Source organism: Natrix helvetica (genome assembly GCF_964273705.1).
Source record: "Natrix helvetica genome assembly, chromosome: 4".
NCBI classification, from domain to species: Eukaryota; Metazoa; Chordata; class Lepidosauria; order Squamata; family Natricidae; genus Natrix; species Natrix helvetica.
Window position 1 is genome coordinate 2,524,992 of NC_138550.1, and position 19,917 is coordinate 2,544,908.

At 49.1% G+C, this 19,917-nt stretch overlaps 2 protein-coding genes across 4 annotated transcripts in view; one reads left to right on the top strand and one right to left on the bottom strand.

Annotated features, from left to right (window-relative positions):
• PLEKHB1 (pleckstrin homology domain containing B1) overlaps nucleotides 1-8,239 on the bottom strand; it is a 36,713-nt gene extending 28,474 nt beyond the window's left edge. Inside the window, exons 1-2 of one of the 2 annotated variants that reach the window (XM_081952908.1) lie at nucleotides 8,130-8,239; nucleotides 5,864-5,934 (exon numbers count right to left, since the gene is read on the bottom strand). In XM_081952908.1, coding sequence (XP_081809034.1) covers nucleotides 5,864-5,900 — 37 coding nt within the window. In that variant the 5' untranslated portion in view covers nucleotides 5,901-5,934; nucleotides 8,130-8,239. Of the gene's footprint in view, nucleotides 1-5,863; nucleotides 5,935-6,525; nucleotides 6,610-8,129 lie in introns of those variants that run through there. The other variant, XM_081952909.1, reaches the window with a different exon arrangement.
• Nucleotides 8,240-17,920: 9,681 nt separating this feature from the next.
• The window catches only part of FAM168A (family with sequence similarity 168 member A), a 373,080-nt gene continuing 371,083 nt past the window's right edge, over nucleotides 17,921-19,917 (top strand). For both annotated transcript variants that reach the window (XM_081952906.1, XM_081952904.1), the window contains exon 1: nucleotides 17,921-18,120. The gene's annotated coding sequence lies outside the window, so the exon portion shown is untranslated. The remainder of the gene's footprint in view (nucleotides 18,121-19,917) is intronic.

The following is a 19,917-nucleotide window of genomic DNA, read 5'->3' on the forward strand; positions in this document are numbered from 1 at the left end:
TTTTGCAGTATCCTTCCCCTGGAGTGGGGAGGGAATGGGGATTTTGCAGTATCCTTCCCCTGGAGTGGGGAAGGAATGGAGATTTTACAGTATCCTTCCCCTGGAGTGGGGAGGGAATGGCGATTTTGCAGTATCCTTCCCCTGGAGTGGGGAGGGAATGGGGATTTTGCAGTATCCTTCCCCTGGAGTGGGGAAGGAATGGAGATTTTACAGTATCCTTCCCCTGGAGTGGGGAGGGAATGGGGATTTTGCAGTATCCTTCCCCTGGAGTGGGGAGGGAATGGCGATTTTGCAGTATCCTTCCCCTGGAGTAGGGAGGGAATGGCGATTTCGCAGTATCCTTCCCCTGGAGTGGGGAGGGAATGGGGATTTCGCAGTATCCTTCCCCTGGAGTGGGGAGGGAATGGGGATTTTGCAGTGTCCTTCCCTGGAGTGGGGAGGGAATGGGGATTTCGCAGTATCCTTCCCCTGGAGTGGGGAGGGAATGGGGATTTTGCAGTATCCTTCCCCTGGAGTGGGGAGGGAATGGCGATTTTGCAGTATCCTTCTCCCGGAGTGGGGAGGGAATGGGGATTTTGCAGTATCCTTCCCCTGGAGTGGGGAGGGAATGGGGATTTTGCAGTATCCTTCCCCTGGAGTGGGGAGGGAATGGGGATTTTGCAGTATCCTTCCCCTGGAGTGGGGAAGGAATGGAGATTTTACAGTATCCGTCCCCTGGAGTGGGGAGGGAATGGCGATTTTGCAGTATCCTTCCCCTGGAGTGGGGAGGGAATGGGGATTTTGCAGTATCCTTCCCCTGGAGTGGGGATTTTGCAGTATCCTTCCCCTAGAGTGGGGAGGGAATGGGGATTTTGCAGTATCCTTCCCCTGGAGTGGGGGGGAATGGGGATTTTGCAGTATCCTTCCCCTGGAGTGGGGAGGGAATGGGGATTTTGCAGTATCCTTCCCCTGGAGTGGGGAGGGAAGGGGGATTTTGCAGTATCCTTCCCCTGGAGTGGGGAGGGAAGGGGGATTTTGCAGTATCCTTCCCCTGGAGTGGGGAGGGAATGGGGATTTTGCAGTATCCTTCCCCTGGAGTGGGGAGGGAATGGGGATTTTGCAGTATCCTTCCCCTGGAGTGGGGAGGGAATGGGGATTTTGCAGTATCCTTCCCCTGGAGTGGGGAGGGAATGGGGATTTTGCAGTATCCTTCCCCTGGAGTGGGGAGGGAATGGGGATTTTGCAGTATCCTTCCCCTGGAGTGGGGAGGGAATGGGGATTTTGCAGTATCCTTCCCCTGGAGTGGGGAGGGAATGGCGATTTTGCCGTATCCTTCCCCTGGAGTGGGGAGGGAATGGCGATTTTGCAGTATCCTTCCCCTGGAGTGGGGAGGGAATGGCGATTTTGCAGTATCCTTCCCCTGGAGTGGGGATTTTGCAGTATCCTTCCCCTGGAGTGGGGAGGGAATGGGGATTTTGCAGTATCCTTCCCCTGGAGTGGGGAGGGAATGGGGATTTTGCAGTATCCTTCCCCTGGAGTGGGGAGGGAATGGGGATTTTGCAGTATCCTTCCCCTGGAGTGAGGAGGGAATGGGGGTTTTGCAGTATCCTTCCCCTGGAGTGGGGAGGGAATGGGGATTTTGCAGTATCCTTCCCCTGGAGTGGGGAGGGAATGGGGATTTTGCAGTATCCTTCCCCTGGAGTGGGGAGGGAATGGGGATTTTGCAGTATCCTTCCCCTGGAGTGGGGAGGGAATGGGGATTTTGCAGTATCCTTCCCCTGGAGTGGGGAGGGAATGGGGATTTTGCAGTATCCTTCCCCTGGAGTGGGGAGGGAATGGGGATTTTGCAGTATCCTTCCCCTGGAGTGGGGAGGGAATGGGGATTTTGCAGTATCCTTCCCCTGGAGTGAGGAGGGAATGGGGATTTTGCAGTATCCTTCCCCTGGAGTGAGGAGGGAATGGGGATTTTGCAGTATCCTTCCCCTGGAGTGAGGAGGGAATGGGGATTTTGCAGTATCCTTCCCCTGGAGTGAGGAGGGAATGGGGATTTTGCAGTATCCTTCCCCTGGAGTGGGGAGGGAACTGGAGTGAGGAGGAAATGGGGATTTTGCAGTATCCTTCTCCTGGAGTGAGGAGGGAATGGGGATTTTGCAGTACTCTTCCCCTGGAGTGAGGAGGGAATGGGGATTTTGCAGTATCCTTCCCCTGGAGTGAGGAGGGAATGGGGATTTTGCAGTATCCTTCCCCTGGAGTGGGGAGGGAATGGGGATTTTGCAGTATCCTTCCCCTGGAGTGAGGAGGGAATGGGGATTTTGCAGTATCCTTCCCCTGGAGTGAGGAGGGAATGGGGATTTTGCAGTATCCTTCCCCTGGAGTGAGGAGGGAATGGGGATTTTGCAGTATCCTTCCCCTGGAGTGAGGAGGGAATGGGGATTTTGCAGTATCCTTCCCCTGGAGTGAGGAGGGAATGGGGATTTTGCAGTATCCTTCCCCTGGAGTGGGAAGGGAACTGGAGTGAGGAAGGAATGGTGATTTTGCAGTATCCTTCTCCTGGAGTGAGGAGGGAATGGGGATTTTGCAGTATCCTTCCCCTGGAGTGAGGAGGGAATGGGGATTTTGCAGTATCCTTCCCCTGGAGTGGGGAGGGAATGGGGATTTTGCAGTATCCTTCCCCTGGAGTGAGGAGGGAATGGGGATTTTGCAGTATCCTTCCCCTGGAGTGAGAGGGAATGGGGATTTTGCAGTATCCTTCCCCTGGAGTGAGGAGGGAACTGGAGTGAGGAGGGAATGGGGATTTTGCAGTATCCTTCTCCTGGAGTGAGGAGGGAATGGGGATTTTGCAGTATCCTTCCCCTGGAGTGAGGAGGGAATGGGGATTTTGCAGTATCCTTCCCCTGGAGTGGGGAGGGAACTGGAGTGAGGAGGGAATGGGGATTTTGCAGTATCCTTCTCCTGGAGTGAGGAGGGAATGGGGATTTTGCAGTATCCTTCCCCTGCCACTCTTATCAAGCCACGCCCAACATTTGAGCCCAACGTTTCTGTTGCCAAGCCAAATAGTTCTTCAGTGAGTTTTGCCTCATTTCACGATCTTCTTTCCCCCTTTGTTAAGGGAACCCCTGCAATTGTGAAGTTAGCGACACGTTAAGTGTTTGTTGTTGTTGAGTGAATCTGGCTTCCCTACTGACTTTGCTTGTGGAAAGGTCGCAGAATGGGGGAATCACTTCCGAAGGGTCTGAATTTTGATCACGTGACTGCGGGGATGTTGCAACGGTCATAAGTGTGGGTAAATGGTCCTTAGTCACTTTTTTCAGTGTCATTGTGACTTCGAATGGTTGCTAAATGAACTGTTGTAAGTCGAGGACTTCCTGTTACAAGCATTTGTTTAGTGACCATTTGAATACTTATGAACATTTTCCACCCTTAACAACTGTTGCAGCATCCCTGGGGTTACGTGATCCAAATCCGAAGGCTCGGCAACTGGCATGTACTTATGACGGTTGCTTTTTTTCCTCTCTAAAGTTCTGCTGCCCTCTTCTCCTCTTTCCCGGGAACTTCGCCTTCTTCCTTTCCTTGCATTTTTCCATCGGACGCAGAACTTTAAGTCGTAAAGGTCAGCAGCAGAGGTGGGGAAGCCAAGAGGCCTTGGCAAGAAACTGCAGATGTTGCAAAAAAACCCACAGCCAGACTGTCATCCGACACAACGCAACTGGAGCCTTTGCATCGATTTCCCGTCAACTCTCCTCCTAGGAGTTTGGACCCCTTCCAGGTCCCCATTTAAAACCCCATTTTTGACCCACCCAACCTTCACGAGGGCTGCCCTGATCTAGTGCAAGGAGAGACTTCAGGAGCTGAAAAATTTTGGAACGGAATTGCAATGTATGCTGGAAGAATCCAGATTTGGGGGAAATGCATGAAATTGCACGACTTCCGGGGTCCCAGTGACCCCCAAAACCTCGCCTTTGCAGGCTGCCAGGAGACAGGGTGCCCCACTGAGTAAAGTAGTCTTCGACTTAAGACCACAGTTGCTAAGAATTTTGATCAGATGACCATGGGAAGGCTGCAACGGTTGTTAAGCGGTTGTTAAGCAGTGGAAAACATTCATAAAGCACTTGAAAACTGAGCCCAAAATTTTCATTGCTAAATAAGACAATTGCTAAGTGCGTTGTGCCTCACTTTGATTATCTTTTTTTGCCACAGCTGTTAAGGAAATCACTGTGGTTGTTAAGTGAATCATGTGGCCGTTAAGCGAATCCGGCTTTCCCCATTAAATTTGCTTGCCGGATCAGGTGACACCAGTCACAAATACCTGCCAGTTGCCAAATTCTGATCACATGGCCACGGGGATGCTGCAGTGGTTGTAAAGTGTGAAAAAGGGTTGCAAGTTTACTTGTTAATGCCTTTGCAACTTCAAACAGTCACTAAAAGAATGGTTGTAAGTCAAGGACCACCTGTGCTTGATCTTAAAAAACAGGGGCTGCTCCTTAGAGATTCCCTTATCACAGGGGTGTCCAAACTTGGGAACTTTAAGACTTGTGGACTTCAACTCCCAGAATTCCCCAGCCAGCTGGGGAATTCTGGGAGTTGAAGTCCACAAATCTTAAAGTTCCCAAGTTTGGACACCCCTGCCTTATCACTTTCGGATATCCCAATCCTTCACTGTCATCAAATCAACCAGGCTTCCAGATTTACATTCTTTCCTTGACATATGAAAGGGCTGTGGATCACAAACACAAACACACACACACACCACCCACATCTTCGAAACAGGCCCCTTTAAAGCATAGGCAAAATGTCCCAAAGATGCTTTTTTTCAGGAGGCAACTGGATTTTCTTGCTTTTTTCTTTTGAAGATGTTTTGCTTCTCCTCCAAGGAGCATCTTCAATTCCGGCTGAATGGTGGAGGGTGGAAGGATTGATACTCCTTGCAGACAGTTGGTCATTTGCATCCTTTTAGAGAGTCGTTGAGGCCACTTGGAGGTTTTACTTGTGTCCTCAGGGTCCCCAGAGTGGTGCAAATGGTTCCTTAGTCTGCAATTTTTTTCCCCTCTGGAAATCCATTCCTTCTCCCACCCCATTTCAAAGGTCTTCACCCCAAATTGGGTAGCTCAAAGTCTGTAGAGATTCTCCACCATCCAGGTCACGGTTGTCCCAAAGGTGCTTTTTTCAGGAGGCAAATGGACTTTTTTTTTCTTTTGAAGACAGAATCTTAAGTCTCAAGTATTTGGGGGGGTTTCCAACAGCCCCATCACCTTTCTCGGCACTCCTTCCTTTCCCCCACCCATTCTGAGCTATTTTTCCTTCGTCTCTGCCATTTACCAAGTTCTCGTCTTCTGAAACCAGCATGCTGAATAACTGCAAGCGACCGCTGTGGCAAGGAAATGGTCAAATGGGGGCAAAAAAAAATCCCACTTAACAACTGCCTTGCTTAGCAATGGAAATTTTGGGCTCGATTGTCGTCGTAAGCTGAAGGCTTACGTATCTAGCCAATGCATTTGCTGTTGTGCGGATTGTAGGATTCAAGATGGCAGCACCTCGTTCAGCTTCTATTGTAAACAATTATTTTTAAGAGCAGCCTGATCGATCGAAAACTCAATAGATGGAGGGTGTCTAGAGGTCCATGGGTGGGGACTGGGGCTTCCTTTGTGATCAGAAAATGCTGGTTTGGCGCTGCTATTTTGTCCCCCTTTACTTCCCATCCTTCCATCGATCCACCCATCCAAATACAAACCCAACCTGTCTCTGCTTAGCTTCCGAGATCAGCCATGGCTGCTCCCGGCCTCCCAAAGGACCCATCGCCACCCAAACGGAAAATCCACCCTTGTCGGCGACCTCCCAACGAAATTCCAAGTGCAACCCATGCGACGAAATTCCCAAGTGGACTTACTCTGTCTCCAGAGCCAGCCGCATTTCAACAGAGCCATCTTCGCAAAGTCTTTTTCCCTTCCACCAAAATATCTGGATCAGATATAAGAAACAAACAAAAAAATAAAAACTCCAGATGTTAGGAATATTAAACCATCAAGCTGCGTTCCATAGCATCTGGTGGGCTTCGAAGCAACCCTCAAAATAATTTGTTTTTAGCTAGAGGTAACAATGCTGTAGTCCTATGCCAGCTTCCGTGAGAAAAATCGCGGTCACAGGGCTACTAAATATAGACCCAAGACTGTGCCAACCTGATCTCTCTCTCTCTCTCTTCCTCTCTCTCTCTCTTTTTAATGTTCTTCCTGAATTATCCCCGTTATGTAAAATATTACAAGGCGGCACAAGCCAGAGATAATTCGTATCCCCCCCAGTGGGATTTAGAGATTAGCGCTTGAATCTGTGTTGATCCGAAGCCCTCTGGGTTTTGGGGTTTTTTTTGCATCAGGAAGATCCAGGAGATTCCTGAAAATTCTCCTTTTCCCCCCACAGGCTGGGTTTTATGCCTTTTTTTTTTTTTTGCAACCCTATTCTGGGTGTTCAGAGGCTGTTGCCGTAATGCCCCCTGCCTGGACTGTGTAAACACAGATTCGGGAACAGAAGCCAAAGGCGAGTATCACCACCCACCTGTTCCCATTCAACCGCCAGATGAACGAAGACTGTTTGAAAACATCTCCTTCTGCTACTCTGCCAGCACCACACAAAAGAGACCTAGAATTTCTGCAACACGCAAACAGGGCAGACAAAACCACTGCTTGATAAGGCCTTAGTAAGGCCACACTTGGAATGTTGCATCCAGCTTTGGTCACTATGCAATATAAAACAAAGATGTGGAGACTCTGGAAAGAGTGCAGAAAAGAGCAATAAAGGTGATTAGGGGATTGGAGGATCAAACATACAAAGAACGGTTGCAGGAATTGTGTATGTCTAGTTTAATGAAAAGGAGGACTAGAGGGAACATGATAGCAGTCTTCCAATATCTCAGGGGTTGCCACAAAGAAGAGGGAGTCAAACTATTCTCCAAGGCACCTGAGGACAGAACAAGAAGCAATGGGTGGAAACTAATCAAGGAGAGAAGCAACATAGAACTTAAGGAGGAATTTCCTAACAGTGAAAACAATTAAGCCTTCAGAAGTTGTAGGTCTCCAACACTGGAGGTTTTTAAGAAGAGACTGCACACTCACTTCTCTGAAATGGTCTAGGGTCCCCTGCTTGAGCAAGGGGTTGGACTGGAAGATCTCCAAGGTCCCTTCCAATTCTGTAATTCTGCCTCTTCCCCAGGTTTCTACAAGACCCGAGGTGAGCCTGATTTGCATCCAGACCCCTAGTGGAAGAGAACAACCTCTGAGAACCAGCTTTGGAGTTGGCAGGGGGGGGGGGGAATCCCCAGCCTTTCAGTTGGCTTGAAGACAAATGGAGTCATGGGCAAACAGAAAATGGGCTCCCCTAAAGGGGCCAAATCAAGTCAGACCCGGAGAAGGTGCAGAGAAGCTGTACCTCAGCCTAAACTCAAGGCCAGGGGTGAAACTGCAGGAGAGGGGAGTCCGCTTTGGGGGCACAAGAGATGCAGAACAAGTAGAGGCACATCAGGAACAGGAGGGGCACAAGGGGTGCAGGATAAATATTAGGGGCCCACATGAGTATTTGAAGCCCAAGGCTGCAGGAAAAAATATTCAAAGCCCGTGACAAAGGTTAGGCGCCCAAGAGATGCAGGACAAACATCAGGGGCACAAGGGGCGAAGAATAAATATTAGCGGCATATGACAAACATTACTGATCCTGCAGGTAAGACTAAAGATCAGAGGTGAAAACACAGGAGAGCTGGATTTGGGGCACAAGGGGTGCAGGGCAACTATTAGGGGCACAAGGGGCACAACAGCTATGTGGGTAGCCAACCCCGTTTCTTCAGCGCCCCCCCCCCCCAGTGCCCAGGGGTTACCATCCAAGGGAGGAAGGCAAGCAGAGAGACAGGTGCCTGGAAGGAGCGCGTCTCCAAAGCCGGCGAGGAGAGACCCTTCCCCGCTCTTTCTGGACTCAGCAGGGCTGCTTTGGGTCCCGCAACTGGCTCATCTCTTCCCTCCACCATCCCCATTCAGACAACCACCCCCTTGCCCTCCTCTGAAGCCGGGCTGGCACCACGGCTGCGACCGGGCAGGATCGCTGCGTAAAGGCGCAGGGATGGAGAAGAGCAGGCGGGGGACCCCGGCCGCGGTGGAGCCTCCGGAGCTTACCTGGACTCGGGAACCCCACGGCGGGCTGCGCTTGAGCTTCCTCCTCCTCTTCCTCGGCTGCCCCCGCCTCCTCCTCCCCCGGCAGGCCCGCGATGGAGCTGCAAGCGCCGGCGGAGCTGCCTCCCCTCCCTTCCCCTCCCTTCGCGCCCTCCAGCTGGCGTTTGACGCGGCCTGCCGGGAGCGATGGGCTGGGCAGGGCAGGGCAGGGCAGGGCAGAGGCGGCGGGGCTGGGCTCCACGGGCCGAAGGAGGCGCCCGCGAGCGGACCCTGGGCTGACCTGGACGGAGCGCGCCCTCGCCAGGATGGAAGAGCCGGCGATGCCCAGGAGCACCGTGGGCTCTTGGCACATGCTGGCCCATCGTCCCCAGCCTGAAAGGAGAGGCTGAGTCTCCTAAGGGGACAGCGGGCTTCGATGTACTTACTGCAAGCAATTTCAGAACAAGAGGGTTAAAAATCTATGGAGATTCTCTGTCCTCCAGATCCTGCTTGTCCCAAAGGTGCATTTATTTATTTTTTGCTTCCCAAGAATCAACCGGACTTTCTGATTTTTCTTGGAAGACGTTTTGCTTCTCATCCAAAAAGCTTCTTTAACCCTAACCCAACCCTTGTTGTAGTTAGTTGCAAAGTTGTGTCCGACCCATCGCGACCCCATGGACAACGTTCCTCCAGGCCTTCTTGTCCTCTACCATCTTCTGGAGTCCACTGAAGCTCACGCCGGCTGCTTCGGGGACTCCATCCAGCCACCTCCTTCTCTGCCGTCCCCTTCTTCTTCTTCTGCCCTCCATCGTTCCCAGCATGAGGCTCTTCTCCAGGGAGTCCTTCTTCCTTCTCATCAGGTGGCCAAAGCATTTGAGTTTCCTCTTCAGGATCTGACCTTCTAAAGAGCAGCCAGGATTGATCTCCTCCAGGACTGACCGGTTGGATGGCCTTGCAGTCCAAGGGACTCAATGCAGGAGTCTTCTCCAGCACCAGAGTTCAAAGGCCTCCATTCTTTGGCCTTCAGCCTTCCTTATGGTCCAACCTTCACAGCCTTGAGGACACAGAGAAACCTCCAAGTGGCCTCAAGGACCCTCTCAAAGGATGCAAAGGATTAGTTATCTGCAAGGAGTATCAATCCTTCCCTTCCCCACCATCCAGTCAGAGCTGAAGAAGTGTCTTGGAGGAGGAGCGAAACTTCTTCAAAGAAAAACCAGAAAGTCCAGTTGCCTCTTGGTGGGAAAAAAAAGCACCTTTGGGACATTTAAAAGGGATCTTGGGGGGCTTCTAGTCCAACTCCCTGCTGGAGAAGGAGCCCCAATACCTATCTGTGGAGATTCTCAAACCATCCAGGTCATGGTTGTCCCAAAGACGCTTTTCCAAAACGCACCTGGACCTTCTTGGGTTCCACCCTCCCCCCTTGAAAAACATCTCGCATCTCATCGAAGAAGTCAGAACTGAGGAAGCTTCTTCAATGAGAAGCGAAAAGCCCACACACATCTTAAATTTGCCAAGGTTGAGAAACACTGCAATATCCTAAGCCTGAGCTCTGGGTTAACCAAACATGTCTTTAGCTTCACAGAACGTGCTGTGGTGTAACAAACCACATGGTGGTTTTCTATCATGGGCTGGCTTACACTGCATACTAAGCATACTAAGTAGAGAATTAATTGATACAGAACATTTCTGTCCTCAGCAACCTAAAACTCATAGGGTTATCAGTGCATGTAACACAGATGTTTGTGCGGGTAAGATTATCACTCCCGCTGTCAAGCAAAACCAAGCATTTAATAGTGAGTGCCATACCATGTGCATGAATCACACAACTGGCAAGAAAATAGGGGCAGTCAGGCATAACACAGGTTATGTAGACAGTAAACACAAGGTCAATCAAAATGGACTCAAATGTCTATACACCAATGCACAGAGTATGAGGAATAAACAGGGCGAATTAGAAATTCAAGCAAAAGAGGGCAGATACGATATTGTTGCCATTCCAGAAACTTGGTGGGATTAAACCAACAAATGGAACATACAGCTAGAAGGATTTAAATTATTTAAAAGAAATAGACCAAATGAAAGAGGAGGTGGAGTTGCACTATATATAAGAAATAACTACGTCTCTACAGAAATACAGCACAACAATGATGAGAACTATCTTGAATGCATTTGGGTCAATATTAAAGGTTGTGGGGGAAATGACATTGCCATAGGTCTATACTACAGGCCACCCAACCAAGCAGAGGAAGTAGATGAACTTTTTGCTAGTCAGCTAACTAAGGTATGTAGGAAGCAAACCACAATAGTAGTGGGGAATTTTAACTATCCTGACATCAACTGGGAAACAAACTCTGCACCAAGTGGAAGATCCAACAGGTTCCTAACAAACCTAGCAGACAACTTTGTTTCCCAAAAAGTAGAGAAGGGAACAAGGGGATCAGCCATATTCGACTTAATTCTCATTAACATAGAGGAAATGATAGAAAGTGTTGAAACCACAGGAACCCTGGGGGCAAGTGACCATGCAATATTGGAATTCAACATTATGCAAACACAAGTAGTAAAACAAAGTGAAACTAGAGTCTTGGACTTTAAGAAAGCTAATTTCAATAAACTTAGAGAGAGCTTGGGAAAAATTCCATGGATGAGAATCCTCAAGGGGAAAACAACTCAAGAAGCTTGGGAAATTTTGAAAAATGAGATTACAAAAGCCCAGTCTAGCACAATACCAATGAAGAAGAAAAATAACAGCTTGTAAAAGAAACCAGCATGGCTGCATAAAGAACTTTCTGACAAGATGAAAGACAAAAAAGATAAGTATAAAAAGTGGAAGGTGGGGGGAATATCAGCAAATAGTCAGAGCCTGTAAAGATGAAGTGAGGAAAGCTAAGGCTCACAACGCAGAAAGGTTTGCCACAAAAGTAAAAAATAACAGAAAAAGCTTCTTCCAACATGTTAATAACAAGAAAAAAGTTAAGGAAACAATTGGTCTATTGCTGGGAGAAAGTGGCAAGAAGGTGACAAGCAACAGGGAGAAAGCAGAACTATTTAACTCATGTTTTGCATCTGTCTTTACACAAAGGGATAAAACAGTCCAACCTATCAAAAGCAGCACCACAAAAATCAGATTAGGAACACAAATTGAAATAGGGAAGAAAATGGTAAGTGAGCACCTGTCTACCCTAGATGAGTTCAAATCACCAGGACCGGATGGATTACACCCCAGGGTTCTGAAGGACCTGGCAGACGAGATCTCAGAACCACTGAACTATATCTTTCGGAGATCCTGGAACACCGGGGAACTACCAGAGGACTGGAAAAGAGCTGATGTGGTTCCCATCTTCAAAAAAGAGAAAAAAACAGATCCAGGAAACTACAGACCTATCAGCCTGACCTCAATACCAGGAAAGATTCTGGAAAAAATAATCAAGAAACAAATTAGCGAACACCTAGAAGCAAATAAAGTAATAGCCAAAAGCCAACATGGGTTTGTCAAAAACAGATCATGCCAGACTAATCTTATTGCATTCTTTGACAAAGTGACAAAATTAGTGGACCAGAGGAATGCCATCGATATAGTTTACTTGGACTTCAGTAAGGCTTTTGATAAGGTAGACCATAACCTACTACTAGATAAAGTAGAAGAATGTGGGCTAGACAGCATCACCACCAGATGGATTCGTAACTGGCTGACCAACCGCACTCAACGTGTAGTCCTCAATGGAACTGCATCTACATGGAGGGAGGTATGCAGTGGAGTACCCCAAGGCTCTGTTTTAGGCCCAGTACTCTTCAACATCTTCATCAATGATTTGGATGAGGGAATAAATGGGGAACTCATCAAATTTGCAGATGACACCAAGCTGGCAGGAATAGCCAACACTCCAGAAGATAGGCTTAAGATACAGAAGGATCTTGACAAACTTGAACATTGGGCACTATCTAATAAAATGAAATTCAATGGTGAAAAGAATAAGGTTCTACATTTAGGCAAGAAAAACGGAATGCACAGGTACAGTATAGGTGGTACCTTGCTCAACAGTAGTAACTGTGAAAGGGATCTTGGAGTCCTAGTGGACAACCATTTAAATATGAGCCAGCCGTGTGCAGCAGCTGCCAAAAAAGCCAACACAGTTCTAGGCTGCATCAACAGAGGGATAGAATCAAGATCACATGAAGGGTTAATACCACTTTATAAGGCCTTGGTAAGGCCACCCTTGGAATAAATGCTTTCAGTTTTGGTCGCCATGATGTGGAAAAGATGTGGAGACTCTAGAAAGAGTGCAGAGAAGAGCAGCAAAGAAGATTAGGGGACTGGAAGGTAAAACATATGAAGAACGGTTGCAGGAACTGGGTATGTCTAGTTTAATAAAAAGAAGGACTAGGGGAGACATGATAGCGGTGTTTCAATATCTCAGGGGCTGCCACAAAGAAGGGGGAGTCAAACTATTCTCCAAGGCACCTGAGGACAGAACAAGAAGCAATGGGTGGAAACTTATCAAGTAGAGAAGCAACTTAGAACTGAGGAGAAATTTCCTGACAGTTAGAACAATTAATCAGTGGAACAGAAGTTTCCTCCAGACGTTGTGAATGCCCCAGCACTGGAAGTATTTAAGAAGATGTTGGATAGCCATTTGTCTGGAACGCTATAAGGTTTCCTGCCTAGGCAGGGTGTTGGACTAGAAGACCTCCAAGGTCCCTTCCAATTCTCCTTTTGCATTGTATTGTAAGTCATGGGGGTGGATTTTCACACAACCAACCACAAATTATCCTACCTGGTTTTAATTCAGCTAACCCGGCATTATGAACTCTTTATGGTGCTGTATTATTTTATCTTAATCTATATATTTAAAAGCCAAATACCACACTTGTCATGAAATCTCTAGAACCGTAAAACCTACAAACTTGAAATTTGGCACATATGTTCCTCTTGGCTTCTAGGTGCTTGCTAAGAAAGGATTTTTCAAAATGACCATCAGATCAGTAGTGTTTTTTATACAGTAATCAACACTCTCTGATGCTAAAGAGTTCTACTCCCCCTCCCCACCTGAAAAGAACTCTGTTCCAACTGCCAGTTGCCTCACATTCCATTACCTCAGTACTCCACAAGGGGGCTCCCTCTGGTAAGCCAGAAAACCCAACATTAGAAATTACGCTTCTGGGAGCACAGGAGAAACACTTTTAACTAATTTAATTGTCGCCAAAATCAGGGCTCAGGGAGAAGCTGCTCTTGACATCGCCTCTTCTGGAATTGCAGCGACGTTCATGGAAGCGGAGAGGACACCCTCATTCCACACTGACGTTGCCACTTAACATCGCCATTCCTGGGCGATTGGGATAAATAAATTCCTGGGCAATGTCAGGTTACCAGCTAGTTGCAAATAAAGAAAAAAAGGAGGTATTCTATCGACCTAAGCCAGGGGTGTCCAAACTTGGGAAGTTTAAGACTTGTGGACTTCAACTCCCAGAATCCCATGCTGGCTGGGGAATTCTGGGAGTTGAAGTCCACAAGTCTTAAACTTCCCAAGTTTGGACACCCCTGACCTAAGCTATAGTTTAGGCAGGAGTCGGCAAACTGTGACTCTGGACCGCATGTGGCTCTTTCCTCCCTCTCTTGCAGCTCCGTCACCGATGAGCTTCCGGTGGGCTGGGGGTGGAAGAGAAGCACAGTGCGCCAGGAGAAGACTCTATGGCCAGGGGAGGGTTTTCCAGTTATCTCCACCATTAATAGGGCATTCGGTTATGACAGGTCGAGGAAAAAGTACGCCGCGCTAGGAGGAGACTCTATGGTGGGGGAAACTAAACTTCCGCTCAGCTCCAGAATTGAACGGGGGGCTTCCGGTTAGGATCTTTGTGACTCCCGGTGTTTTCTTTTCAGTGGGAAACGGGTCCAAATGTCTCTTTGAGTGTTTACGTTTGCCGACCCCTGGTTTAGGGTATTGGTGTTACGAGCGTTACAATTATTTGGCTTTCTCAAAACGATGGTGGCTGTTTTGGCCAATTTGAACCCATTTTCTGAAGCTGAATGAGATGTTGGCACAGGAATTAAGCACCCAAGAGAAGAATGCTATACATAATTGATTCCCTCCCGTGCTCTCTCCTTTTTATGCGCTAAAAGGTGCGCACTGTTTATAAATTCCGACATCATTGTGTGCAGTTTTAGAGCCTGCAGGGAGAATCAAAATGACTCTGCAGGAAAATAAACTACAGGCAAAATTTCAGCCGAGTCCTATTCTCTTCTTGAAAAATAAATATATATATACCTGCCAACCAGGTAGAAATGATTTTGTCTTTTCTCGGGTTGTTACTATCCCAGCTTCATACCCTCAGGATTTCTTAGTGGTCTCCCATCCATACACAGGTTGTCCTCAACTTACGACAGCAATTGACCCCAACATTTGCACTGCAACGTGAGTTGTTAAGTGAGTTTTGCCCAATTTTACAGCTTTTCCTAACCCCACTGTTAAACAAATCACCGCAGTTGTCAAACAAGTAAATGTAAAGGTGCTCCTAGCGCATATGTGCTAGTCATTCCCGACTCTAGGGGGCGCTGCTCATCTCCGTTTCAAAGCCGAAGAGCCAGCACTGTCTGATGACGTCTCCGTGGTCATGTGGCCGGCATGACTTGACGCCAAAGGCACAGAGAACGTTGTTCCCTTCCCACCAAAAGTGGTTCCTATTTTTCTACTTGCATTTTTTAACGTGCTTTCGAACTGCTAGGTTGGCAGAAGCTGGGACAAGTCACGGGAGCTCCCTCCGTTACGCGGCGCTAGGGATTCGAACCGCCGAACTGCCGACATTTCTGATCGACAAGCTCAGTGTCTTAGCCCCTGAGCCACTGCGTCCATATGTGAAGCGAGTAATACTGTGGTTAAGTGAATCTGGCTTCCCCTTGGACTTTGTTTGCCAGACGGTCGCAAAATAGGATCATATGAGCCAGGGACACTGCAACCGTCATATATGTGAGTCAGTTATCAAGCCTGTAAATTATGATGACCACGGGGAATGCTGCAATGATTGTAAGTGTGAAAACTGGGCCTAAGTCACTTTTTTTCAGTGCCGCTGTAACTTCGAGTGTTCACTAAATGAACCGTTGTAAGTCCAGGGCTACCTGTACTGATGAAGGCAGACAGAGTTGGTCGAAAGTAAAATGGGCTGCGCATAAGTTTAAGAAATAAATAAATAAAAATGAAGCTCAGTTCCGGTTGACTGGTAAGTTTGGGCAACATCAGCCCGATGTTCGCTCTCTGCTATAACACAAATTATTTTATTTCTCTTAAAATATCTTAATATCTCAAGATATCTCAAAACATATTTTAACACTTTTAAAAAAAAGCAAACTGCTCCATCTGAGCTTATGGCAGAGACCAAATTCTTCTGTCCTCCGTCTTTTGCAGCTCAGATATAACTCGACTTGGATCCAGGATACAAAATAGCAGAGCTGAAAGGGACCTTGGAGGTCATCTAGTCCAACCCCCTGCCCAAGCAGGAGACCCTATCCCATTCTGGACAAATGGTTGTCCAATCTCTTCTTAAAAACCTTCAGTGATGGAACACACACTACTTCTGGAGGTGACGACTGTAATCCTGGTTTCTCTGGATGTGCAAATTGTCAGATGAAAATGGCTGCGTTTTCATGGCTAAAACATGGGACCTGGGTTCAGCAGCCACGTATACGCAGATTTCATTCCCTACACTACGATCCCGGTTTTCTAGGTTTGCAAGACATACTCAAGAGGCCGAGAAAGGAGAATATTTGTAGATCAGTCAGGGTTGAAATGAGGAGTCCTTGGTACTTTCTGAGATTGGGTTATTTTTTCCCCATGCAGACGTTTCATTACCCAACTAGGTAACAGCATCAGTTTAGTTTACTGTATTGTCATTGCACCTCATACAACGAAATGAAATGCCATCTTCGGTGTACATTATAACTATAAAAATAGAATAGAATAGAATACGGAATGGAATGGAAGAGAAGAGAAGAGAGGATAAAATATAGAATAGAAATATAGAAGAATAGAATGGAATGGAATGGAATATAGAGTAGAGTGGAGTGGAGTGGAATGGAATGGAATGAAGAATAGATTAGAATAGAATAGTGTTAGATCCTTGCTCCAACTACAGTGGTTTCCACCAAGGTCCTCTGTTCCAGTGGGAACAGAGGTTTAATCCTATTGGTCGAAGGGTGTGACAGCTCCCTATAAAAGGGCTGCTGTCACTCAACCTTCGCTGGATGGTTCTTGCTTGTTGTACTTGAATAAAGAGCTGTTGTTATCCTTAAGCCTGTGTGTGCCTTTCCATTACCCAATCTAACAAATAGGAAAAGGAATAGAATAGAATAGATATAGAATGGAGTGGAATCGAATGAAGAATAGAATAGGAAAAGGAATAGAATATTGGCCAAGTGTGATTGGACACACAAGGAATTTGTCTTTGCGTGTAAAACACAAACACACATCCTTCCCATTCTAGAAAAGAGTGGGGTTTGCAGAAGGGAGGAAGAGGAGGACTGTGGGCTCCTTGGTGAGCTGGATTACTTTCTTGCAGACGTTTCATTACCAAACTAGGTAACAGCATCAGTGCTACTGATGATCATGCAGCACTGATGATGTTACCTGGCCTGGTTAATGAGACGTCTGCAAGAAAGCAGGGGGTTGGTCTAGAAGACCTCCAAGGTCCCTTCCGACTCCGTTATTCTTTGTTCTAAGCAACCACCAAGGAAGGACCCCACACTCAAGAGCCGAATGGATGCACCAGGCTGAGGTTAAAATGCGGGTCGCTGGCTTAAGAAATGCGTGCATCGTGCGAACCCGACCTCGGGGGTCTCCGCTTGGAAGCAACGCCGCCCGGGATGCGGAGATCCCCGTTCTCCCCTTCAATATCAAAGCGGGAGGAGGCTTTGACGAAGCCAGCGAGGCTCCCGACTACATCTCCCAGCAGACTTTGCTCTCCCGGCTGGCGGGGGACGATGGGAGCTGTAGTTCAAAGAGGCCGCCGCTGTAAAGGTATTCTGGGTCGTTTCGGGGTAGCTATAGCTCTTGCTCTTATTGCGTGGCAGCTTTTTTTTTTTTTTGCAGGGGATTGAACACGTGTGTGCAAAGAGCCCTTTCAGACGTGCGCAAAAAGCGACCGGGGCTAATATCTCTCTGCAAGAGCTTTGCGCACGTGTGAAACAGCCCTTTGGATACACGTGTCAGGGAGATCGTCAGGAAGCAAGCCCGTCGGGAGGAAGGCGCATCCCTTTAACAGATGAACAGAGTTGGAAGGGACCTTGGAGGTCATCTAGTCCAACGCCCCTACTGCCCAAGCAGGACACCCTCCCTCCTCCTCCTAACAGAATAATAGAGTCTGCTTGGGTGTGTGTGGACTAGATGACCTCCAAAGTCCCTTCCAACTTCGTTTATTCTGGGAGGAGGAGGAAGGAGGGTCTCCTGCTGGGAGAGGGATTTGGACTAGATGACCTCCATGGTCCCTTCCAGCTTCGTTTATTCTGTTAGGAGGAGGAGGGAGGGTCTGCTTGGGGGGTTGGACTAGATGACCTCCAAAGTCCCTTCCAACTCTGTTCATCTGTTAAAGCCACTGCCTCGAGAACCGCTCGGAGACCCAGGATTAACTTCGCGCACTACAACCCCCAGCATGCCCTGCGCGGGCTTCCTGCCTACCAAAGTCTCTGCTGGCGGGCGGGGCGTTGGGGGAGAGGAAAGAGCCACTCGGCCTCTTGGCCGCCTACCATTCCCGGCATGCCTCGCTCTCCGTGTCGTCATCGTCGCCGCGGCTTTTTTCCGGCGCCGCGCGGGCCGCCGGGAGTCGTAGTCCTCCGCTGTAACGGTTCGCCCAGCAGCGGCAGGAGGAGCAGTTGCTGGCGGCGCCCGTCTTCCCCCTTCAGTCAGGCGGCGGCGCTTCTCCCCTTCGCACCGCTCGGGCCCCTTCTGCGGCCTGCTCGCTCCCGGGACGGGAGGCTGGAGCCCAGGACCGGACGGACGGACGGAGAGCCAGGCGGCGCCCAGCCCCGCAGGTGTGGGGGGGGGCACTCCGCGGGGGGAGGGAGGGAGGGGGGGCTGGGCGGGCATAAGGGTCTCTTGACCCCCCTTTTTCATTGCACGGGTTCCCAAATGTGGGGGCTCGCAGACACGCGTGTCAGCGCCTGCTCGTGTGAACGGGGGGGAAGGGGAGAGAGCAGCCGACTCGGGTTGAGCCCCCCCCCTTCTTGGGAACCGGGGGGGGGTTGACCCGGGTTTGCAAAAGACCCCTCCCTCCGGGGCTGCGCTTGACCTTGAGGGGGCGCCCCTTTTGACCTGCCTTTTGGGAGGGGGAGGGGTGCTTTGTGCAATGCACGGGGGCGGGGGTGGCAAAGTGGGGGGGGGTGAGGGGGTCGGCAGCCTCACGTCGGAAGGCTTTGCAAGCCGCTGCCCGTGGAAAGCCGGCCTCCATCCCCCTCCCCGGGGGTTGCATTCGCACAACGCTGTTTTTGCAGCCAGCAGGGGACGGTCTGGCGTCGGAAACGCTGCAACACACGTACACACAACACCCGCGTGCACGTGCTGCCCGAGCGGTGCACGGGGGACAAGTAAGGAAATGCACGCACAATGCACGCTGCCCCACTGTCGGAGATGTGGAGGAGACGCACATAAGTAGACAGGCACGCGGGTGAGCCGTGCGGGAGATCCGCATATGCATGCACGCACGCACACATACCTGTGGTGCAAGGGTTGTGTGAATGGAGCTGGGGCGCTGATGCGTGTGGATGTGCATGACCCCTTTTGGAAACTGCCAGCTTTTTTTTTCCCTGGGGAGAAGCCTGGGGGGGGGGGCGTGGGGAAGCAGCATTTGGGGAGGGGAGCGGCAGGAAAGCGGTAGTGTGAAGTGAGGTTGCTTGGACCCAGGACCCATTTTGCAAAAAATAATAATAAAATAAATCAGTGCATAGATTCCTTTGCAGGGAATTCTTGGTCTGCTGTGGGATAGGGGGGGGGGGTCATGGAAACTGGCATGGGGGAGCACAGAAACAAACCCTGATTTGCCTAGCATTAAAAAGACCCTGTTATTAATCTAAGGTCTGTGTGTGGCTGTTAAAATCAGACCATGGAGTGTGCAAAAAGAAATAAAAAATGCCCACAGAAGCATCAGGACATGCTTAAAAAGTACAGCATCCTTGTTCAAAGAGGTGTCTGTGTTTGGGGGTATGGGGGTACCAGGGCCGATTCAGAACTTTTATGATGGTGGATCAACAGAAGGTTTGCAAGAGGGGCATCAGTGAGGTGGGGGGACAACGGTGGCAGAAATATGGTATAATATGGGCAGGGGGCTAAAAGCGATGCTAAGCCAGCTCGATTGATAGAGGAAATAATACAGTGGAAGGCAGAATATGGTGGGGGGGGGGCTTTATAACTACCCACTCAGACGTTACGCACAAATATGTGTACATTTTGGGTTCTGTGGCTATTACACACCCATCATGGAGGGAGTGGGGGGCCGACAGACAGACCCCCATCTGGCAAGAACTGCAGAGGAGCGAGATGGTGGGTGCAAACTTGCCCTTTGCCCCTTAGGGCCAGGAGGGTGAAATTTACCCACACTCCCCCCCCCCCCCAAAAAAAAACCTGTTCTGTGGAATTTGCAATGGCTAAAATACACCGCAGGGATCCTTGGGTGAGAATTGGCAGGATTGGCTTTAAAGGAACAGAGAATGACGCTTCGGTTTTGCCGCACGATATGATAAGTAAGCCAAATTGAACGTTGTATGGCTGGTAGAAAACGTGATTAGACCGGCTGTAAGCTGAGGGTCAATATCTGATGATGAGGATGATTTTGG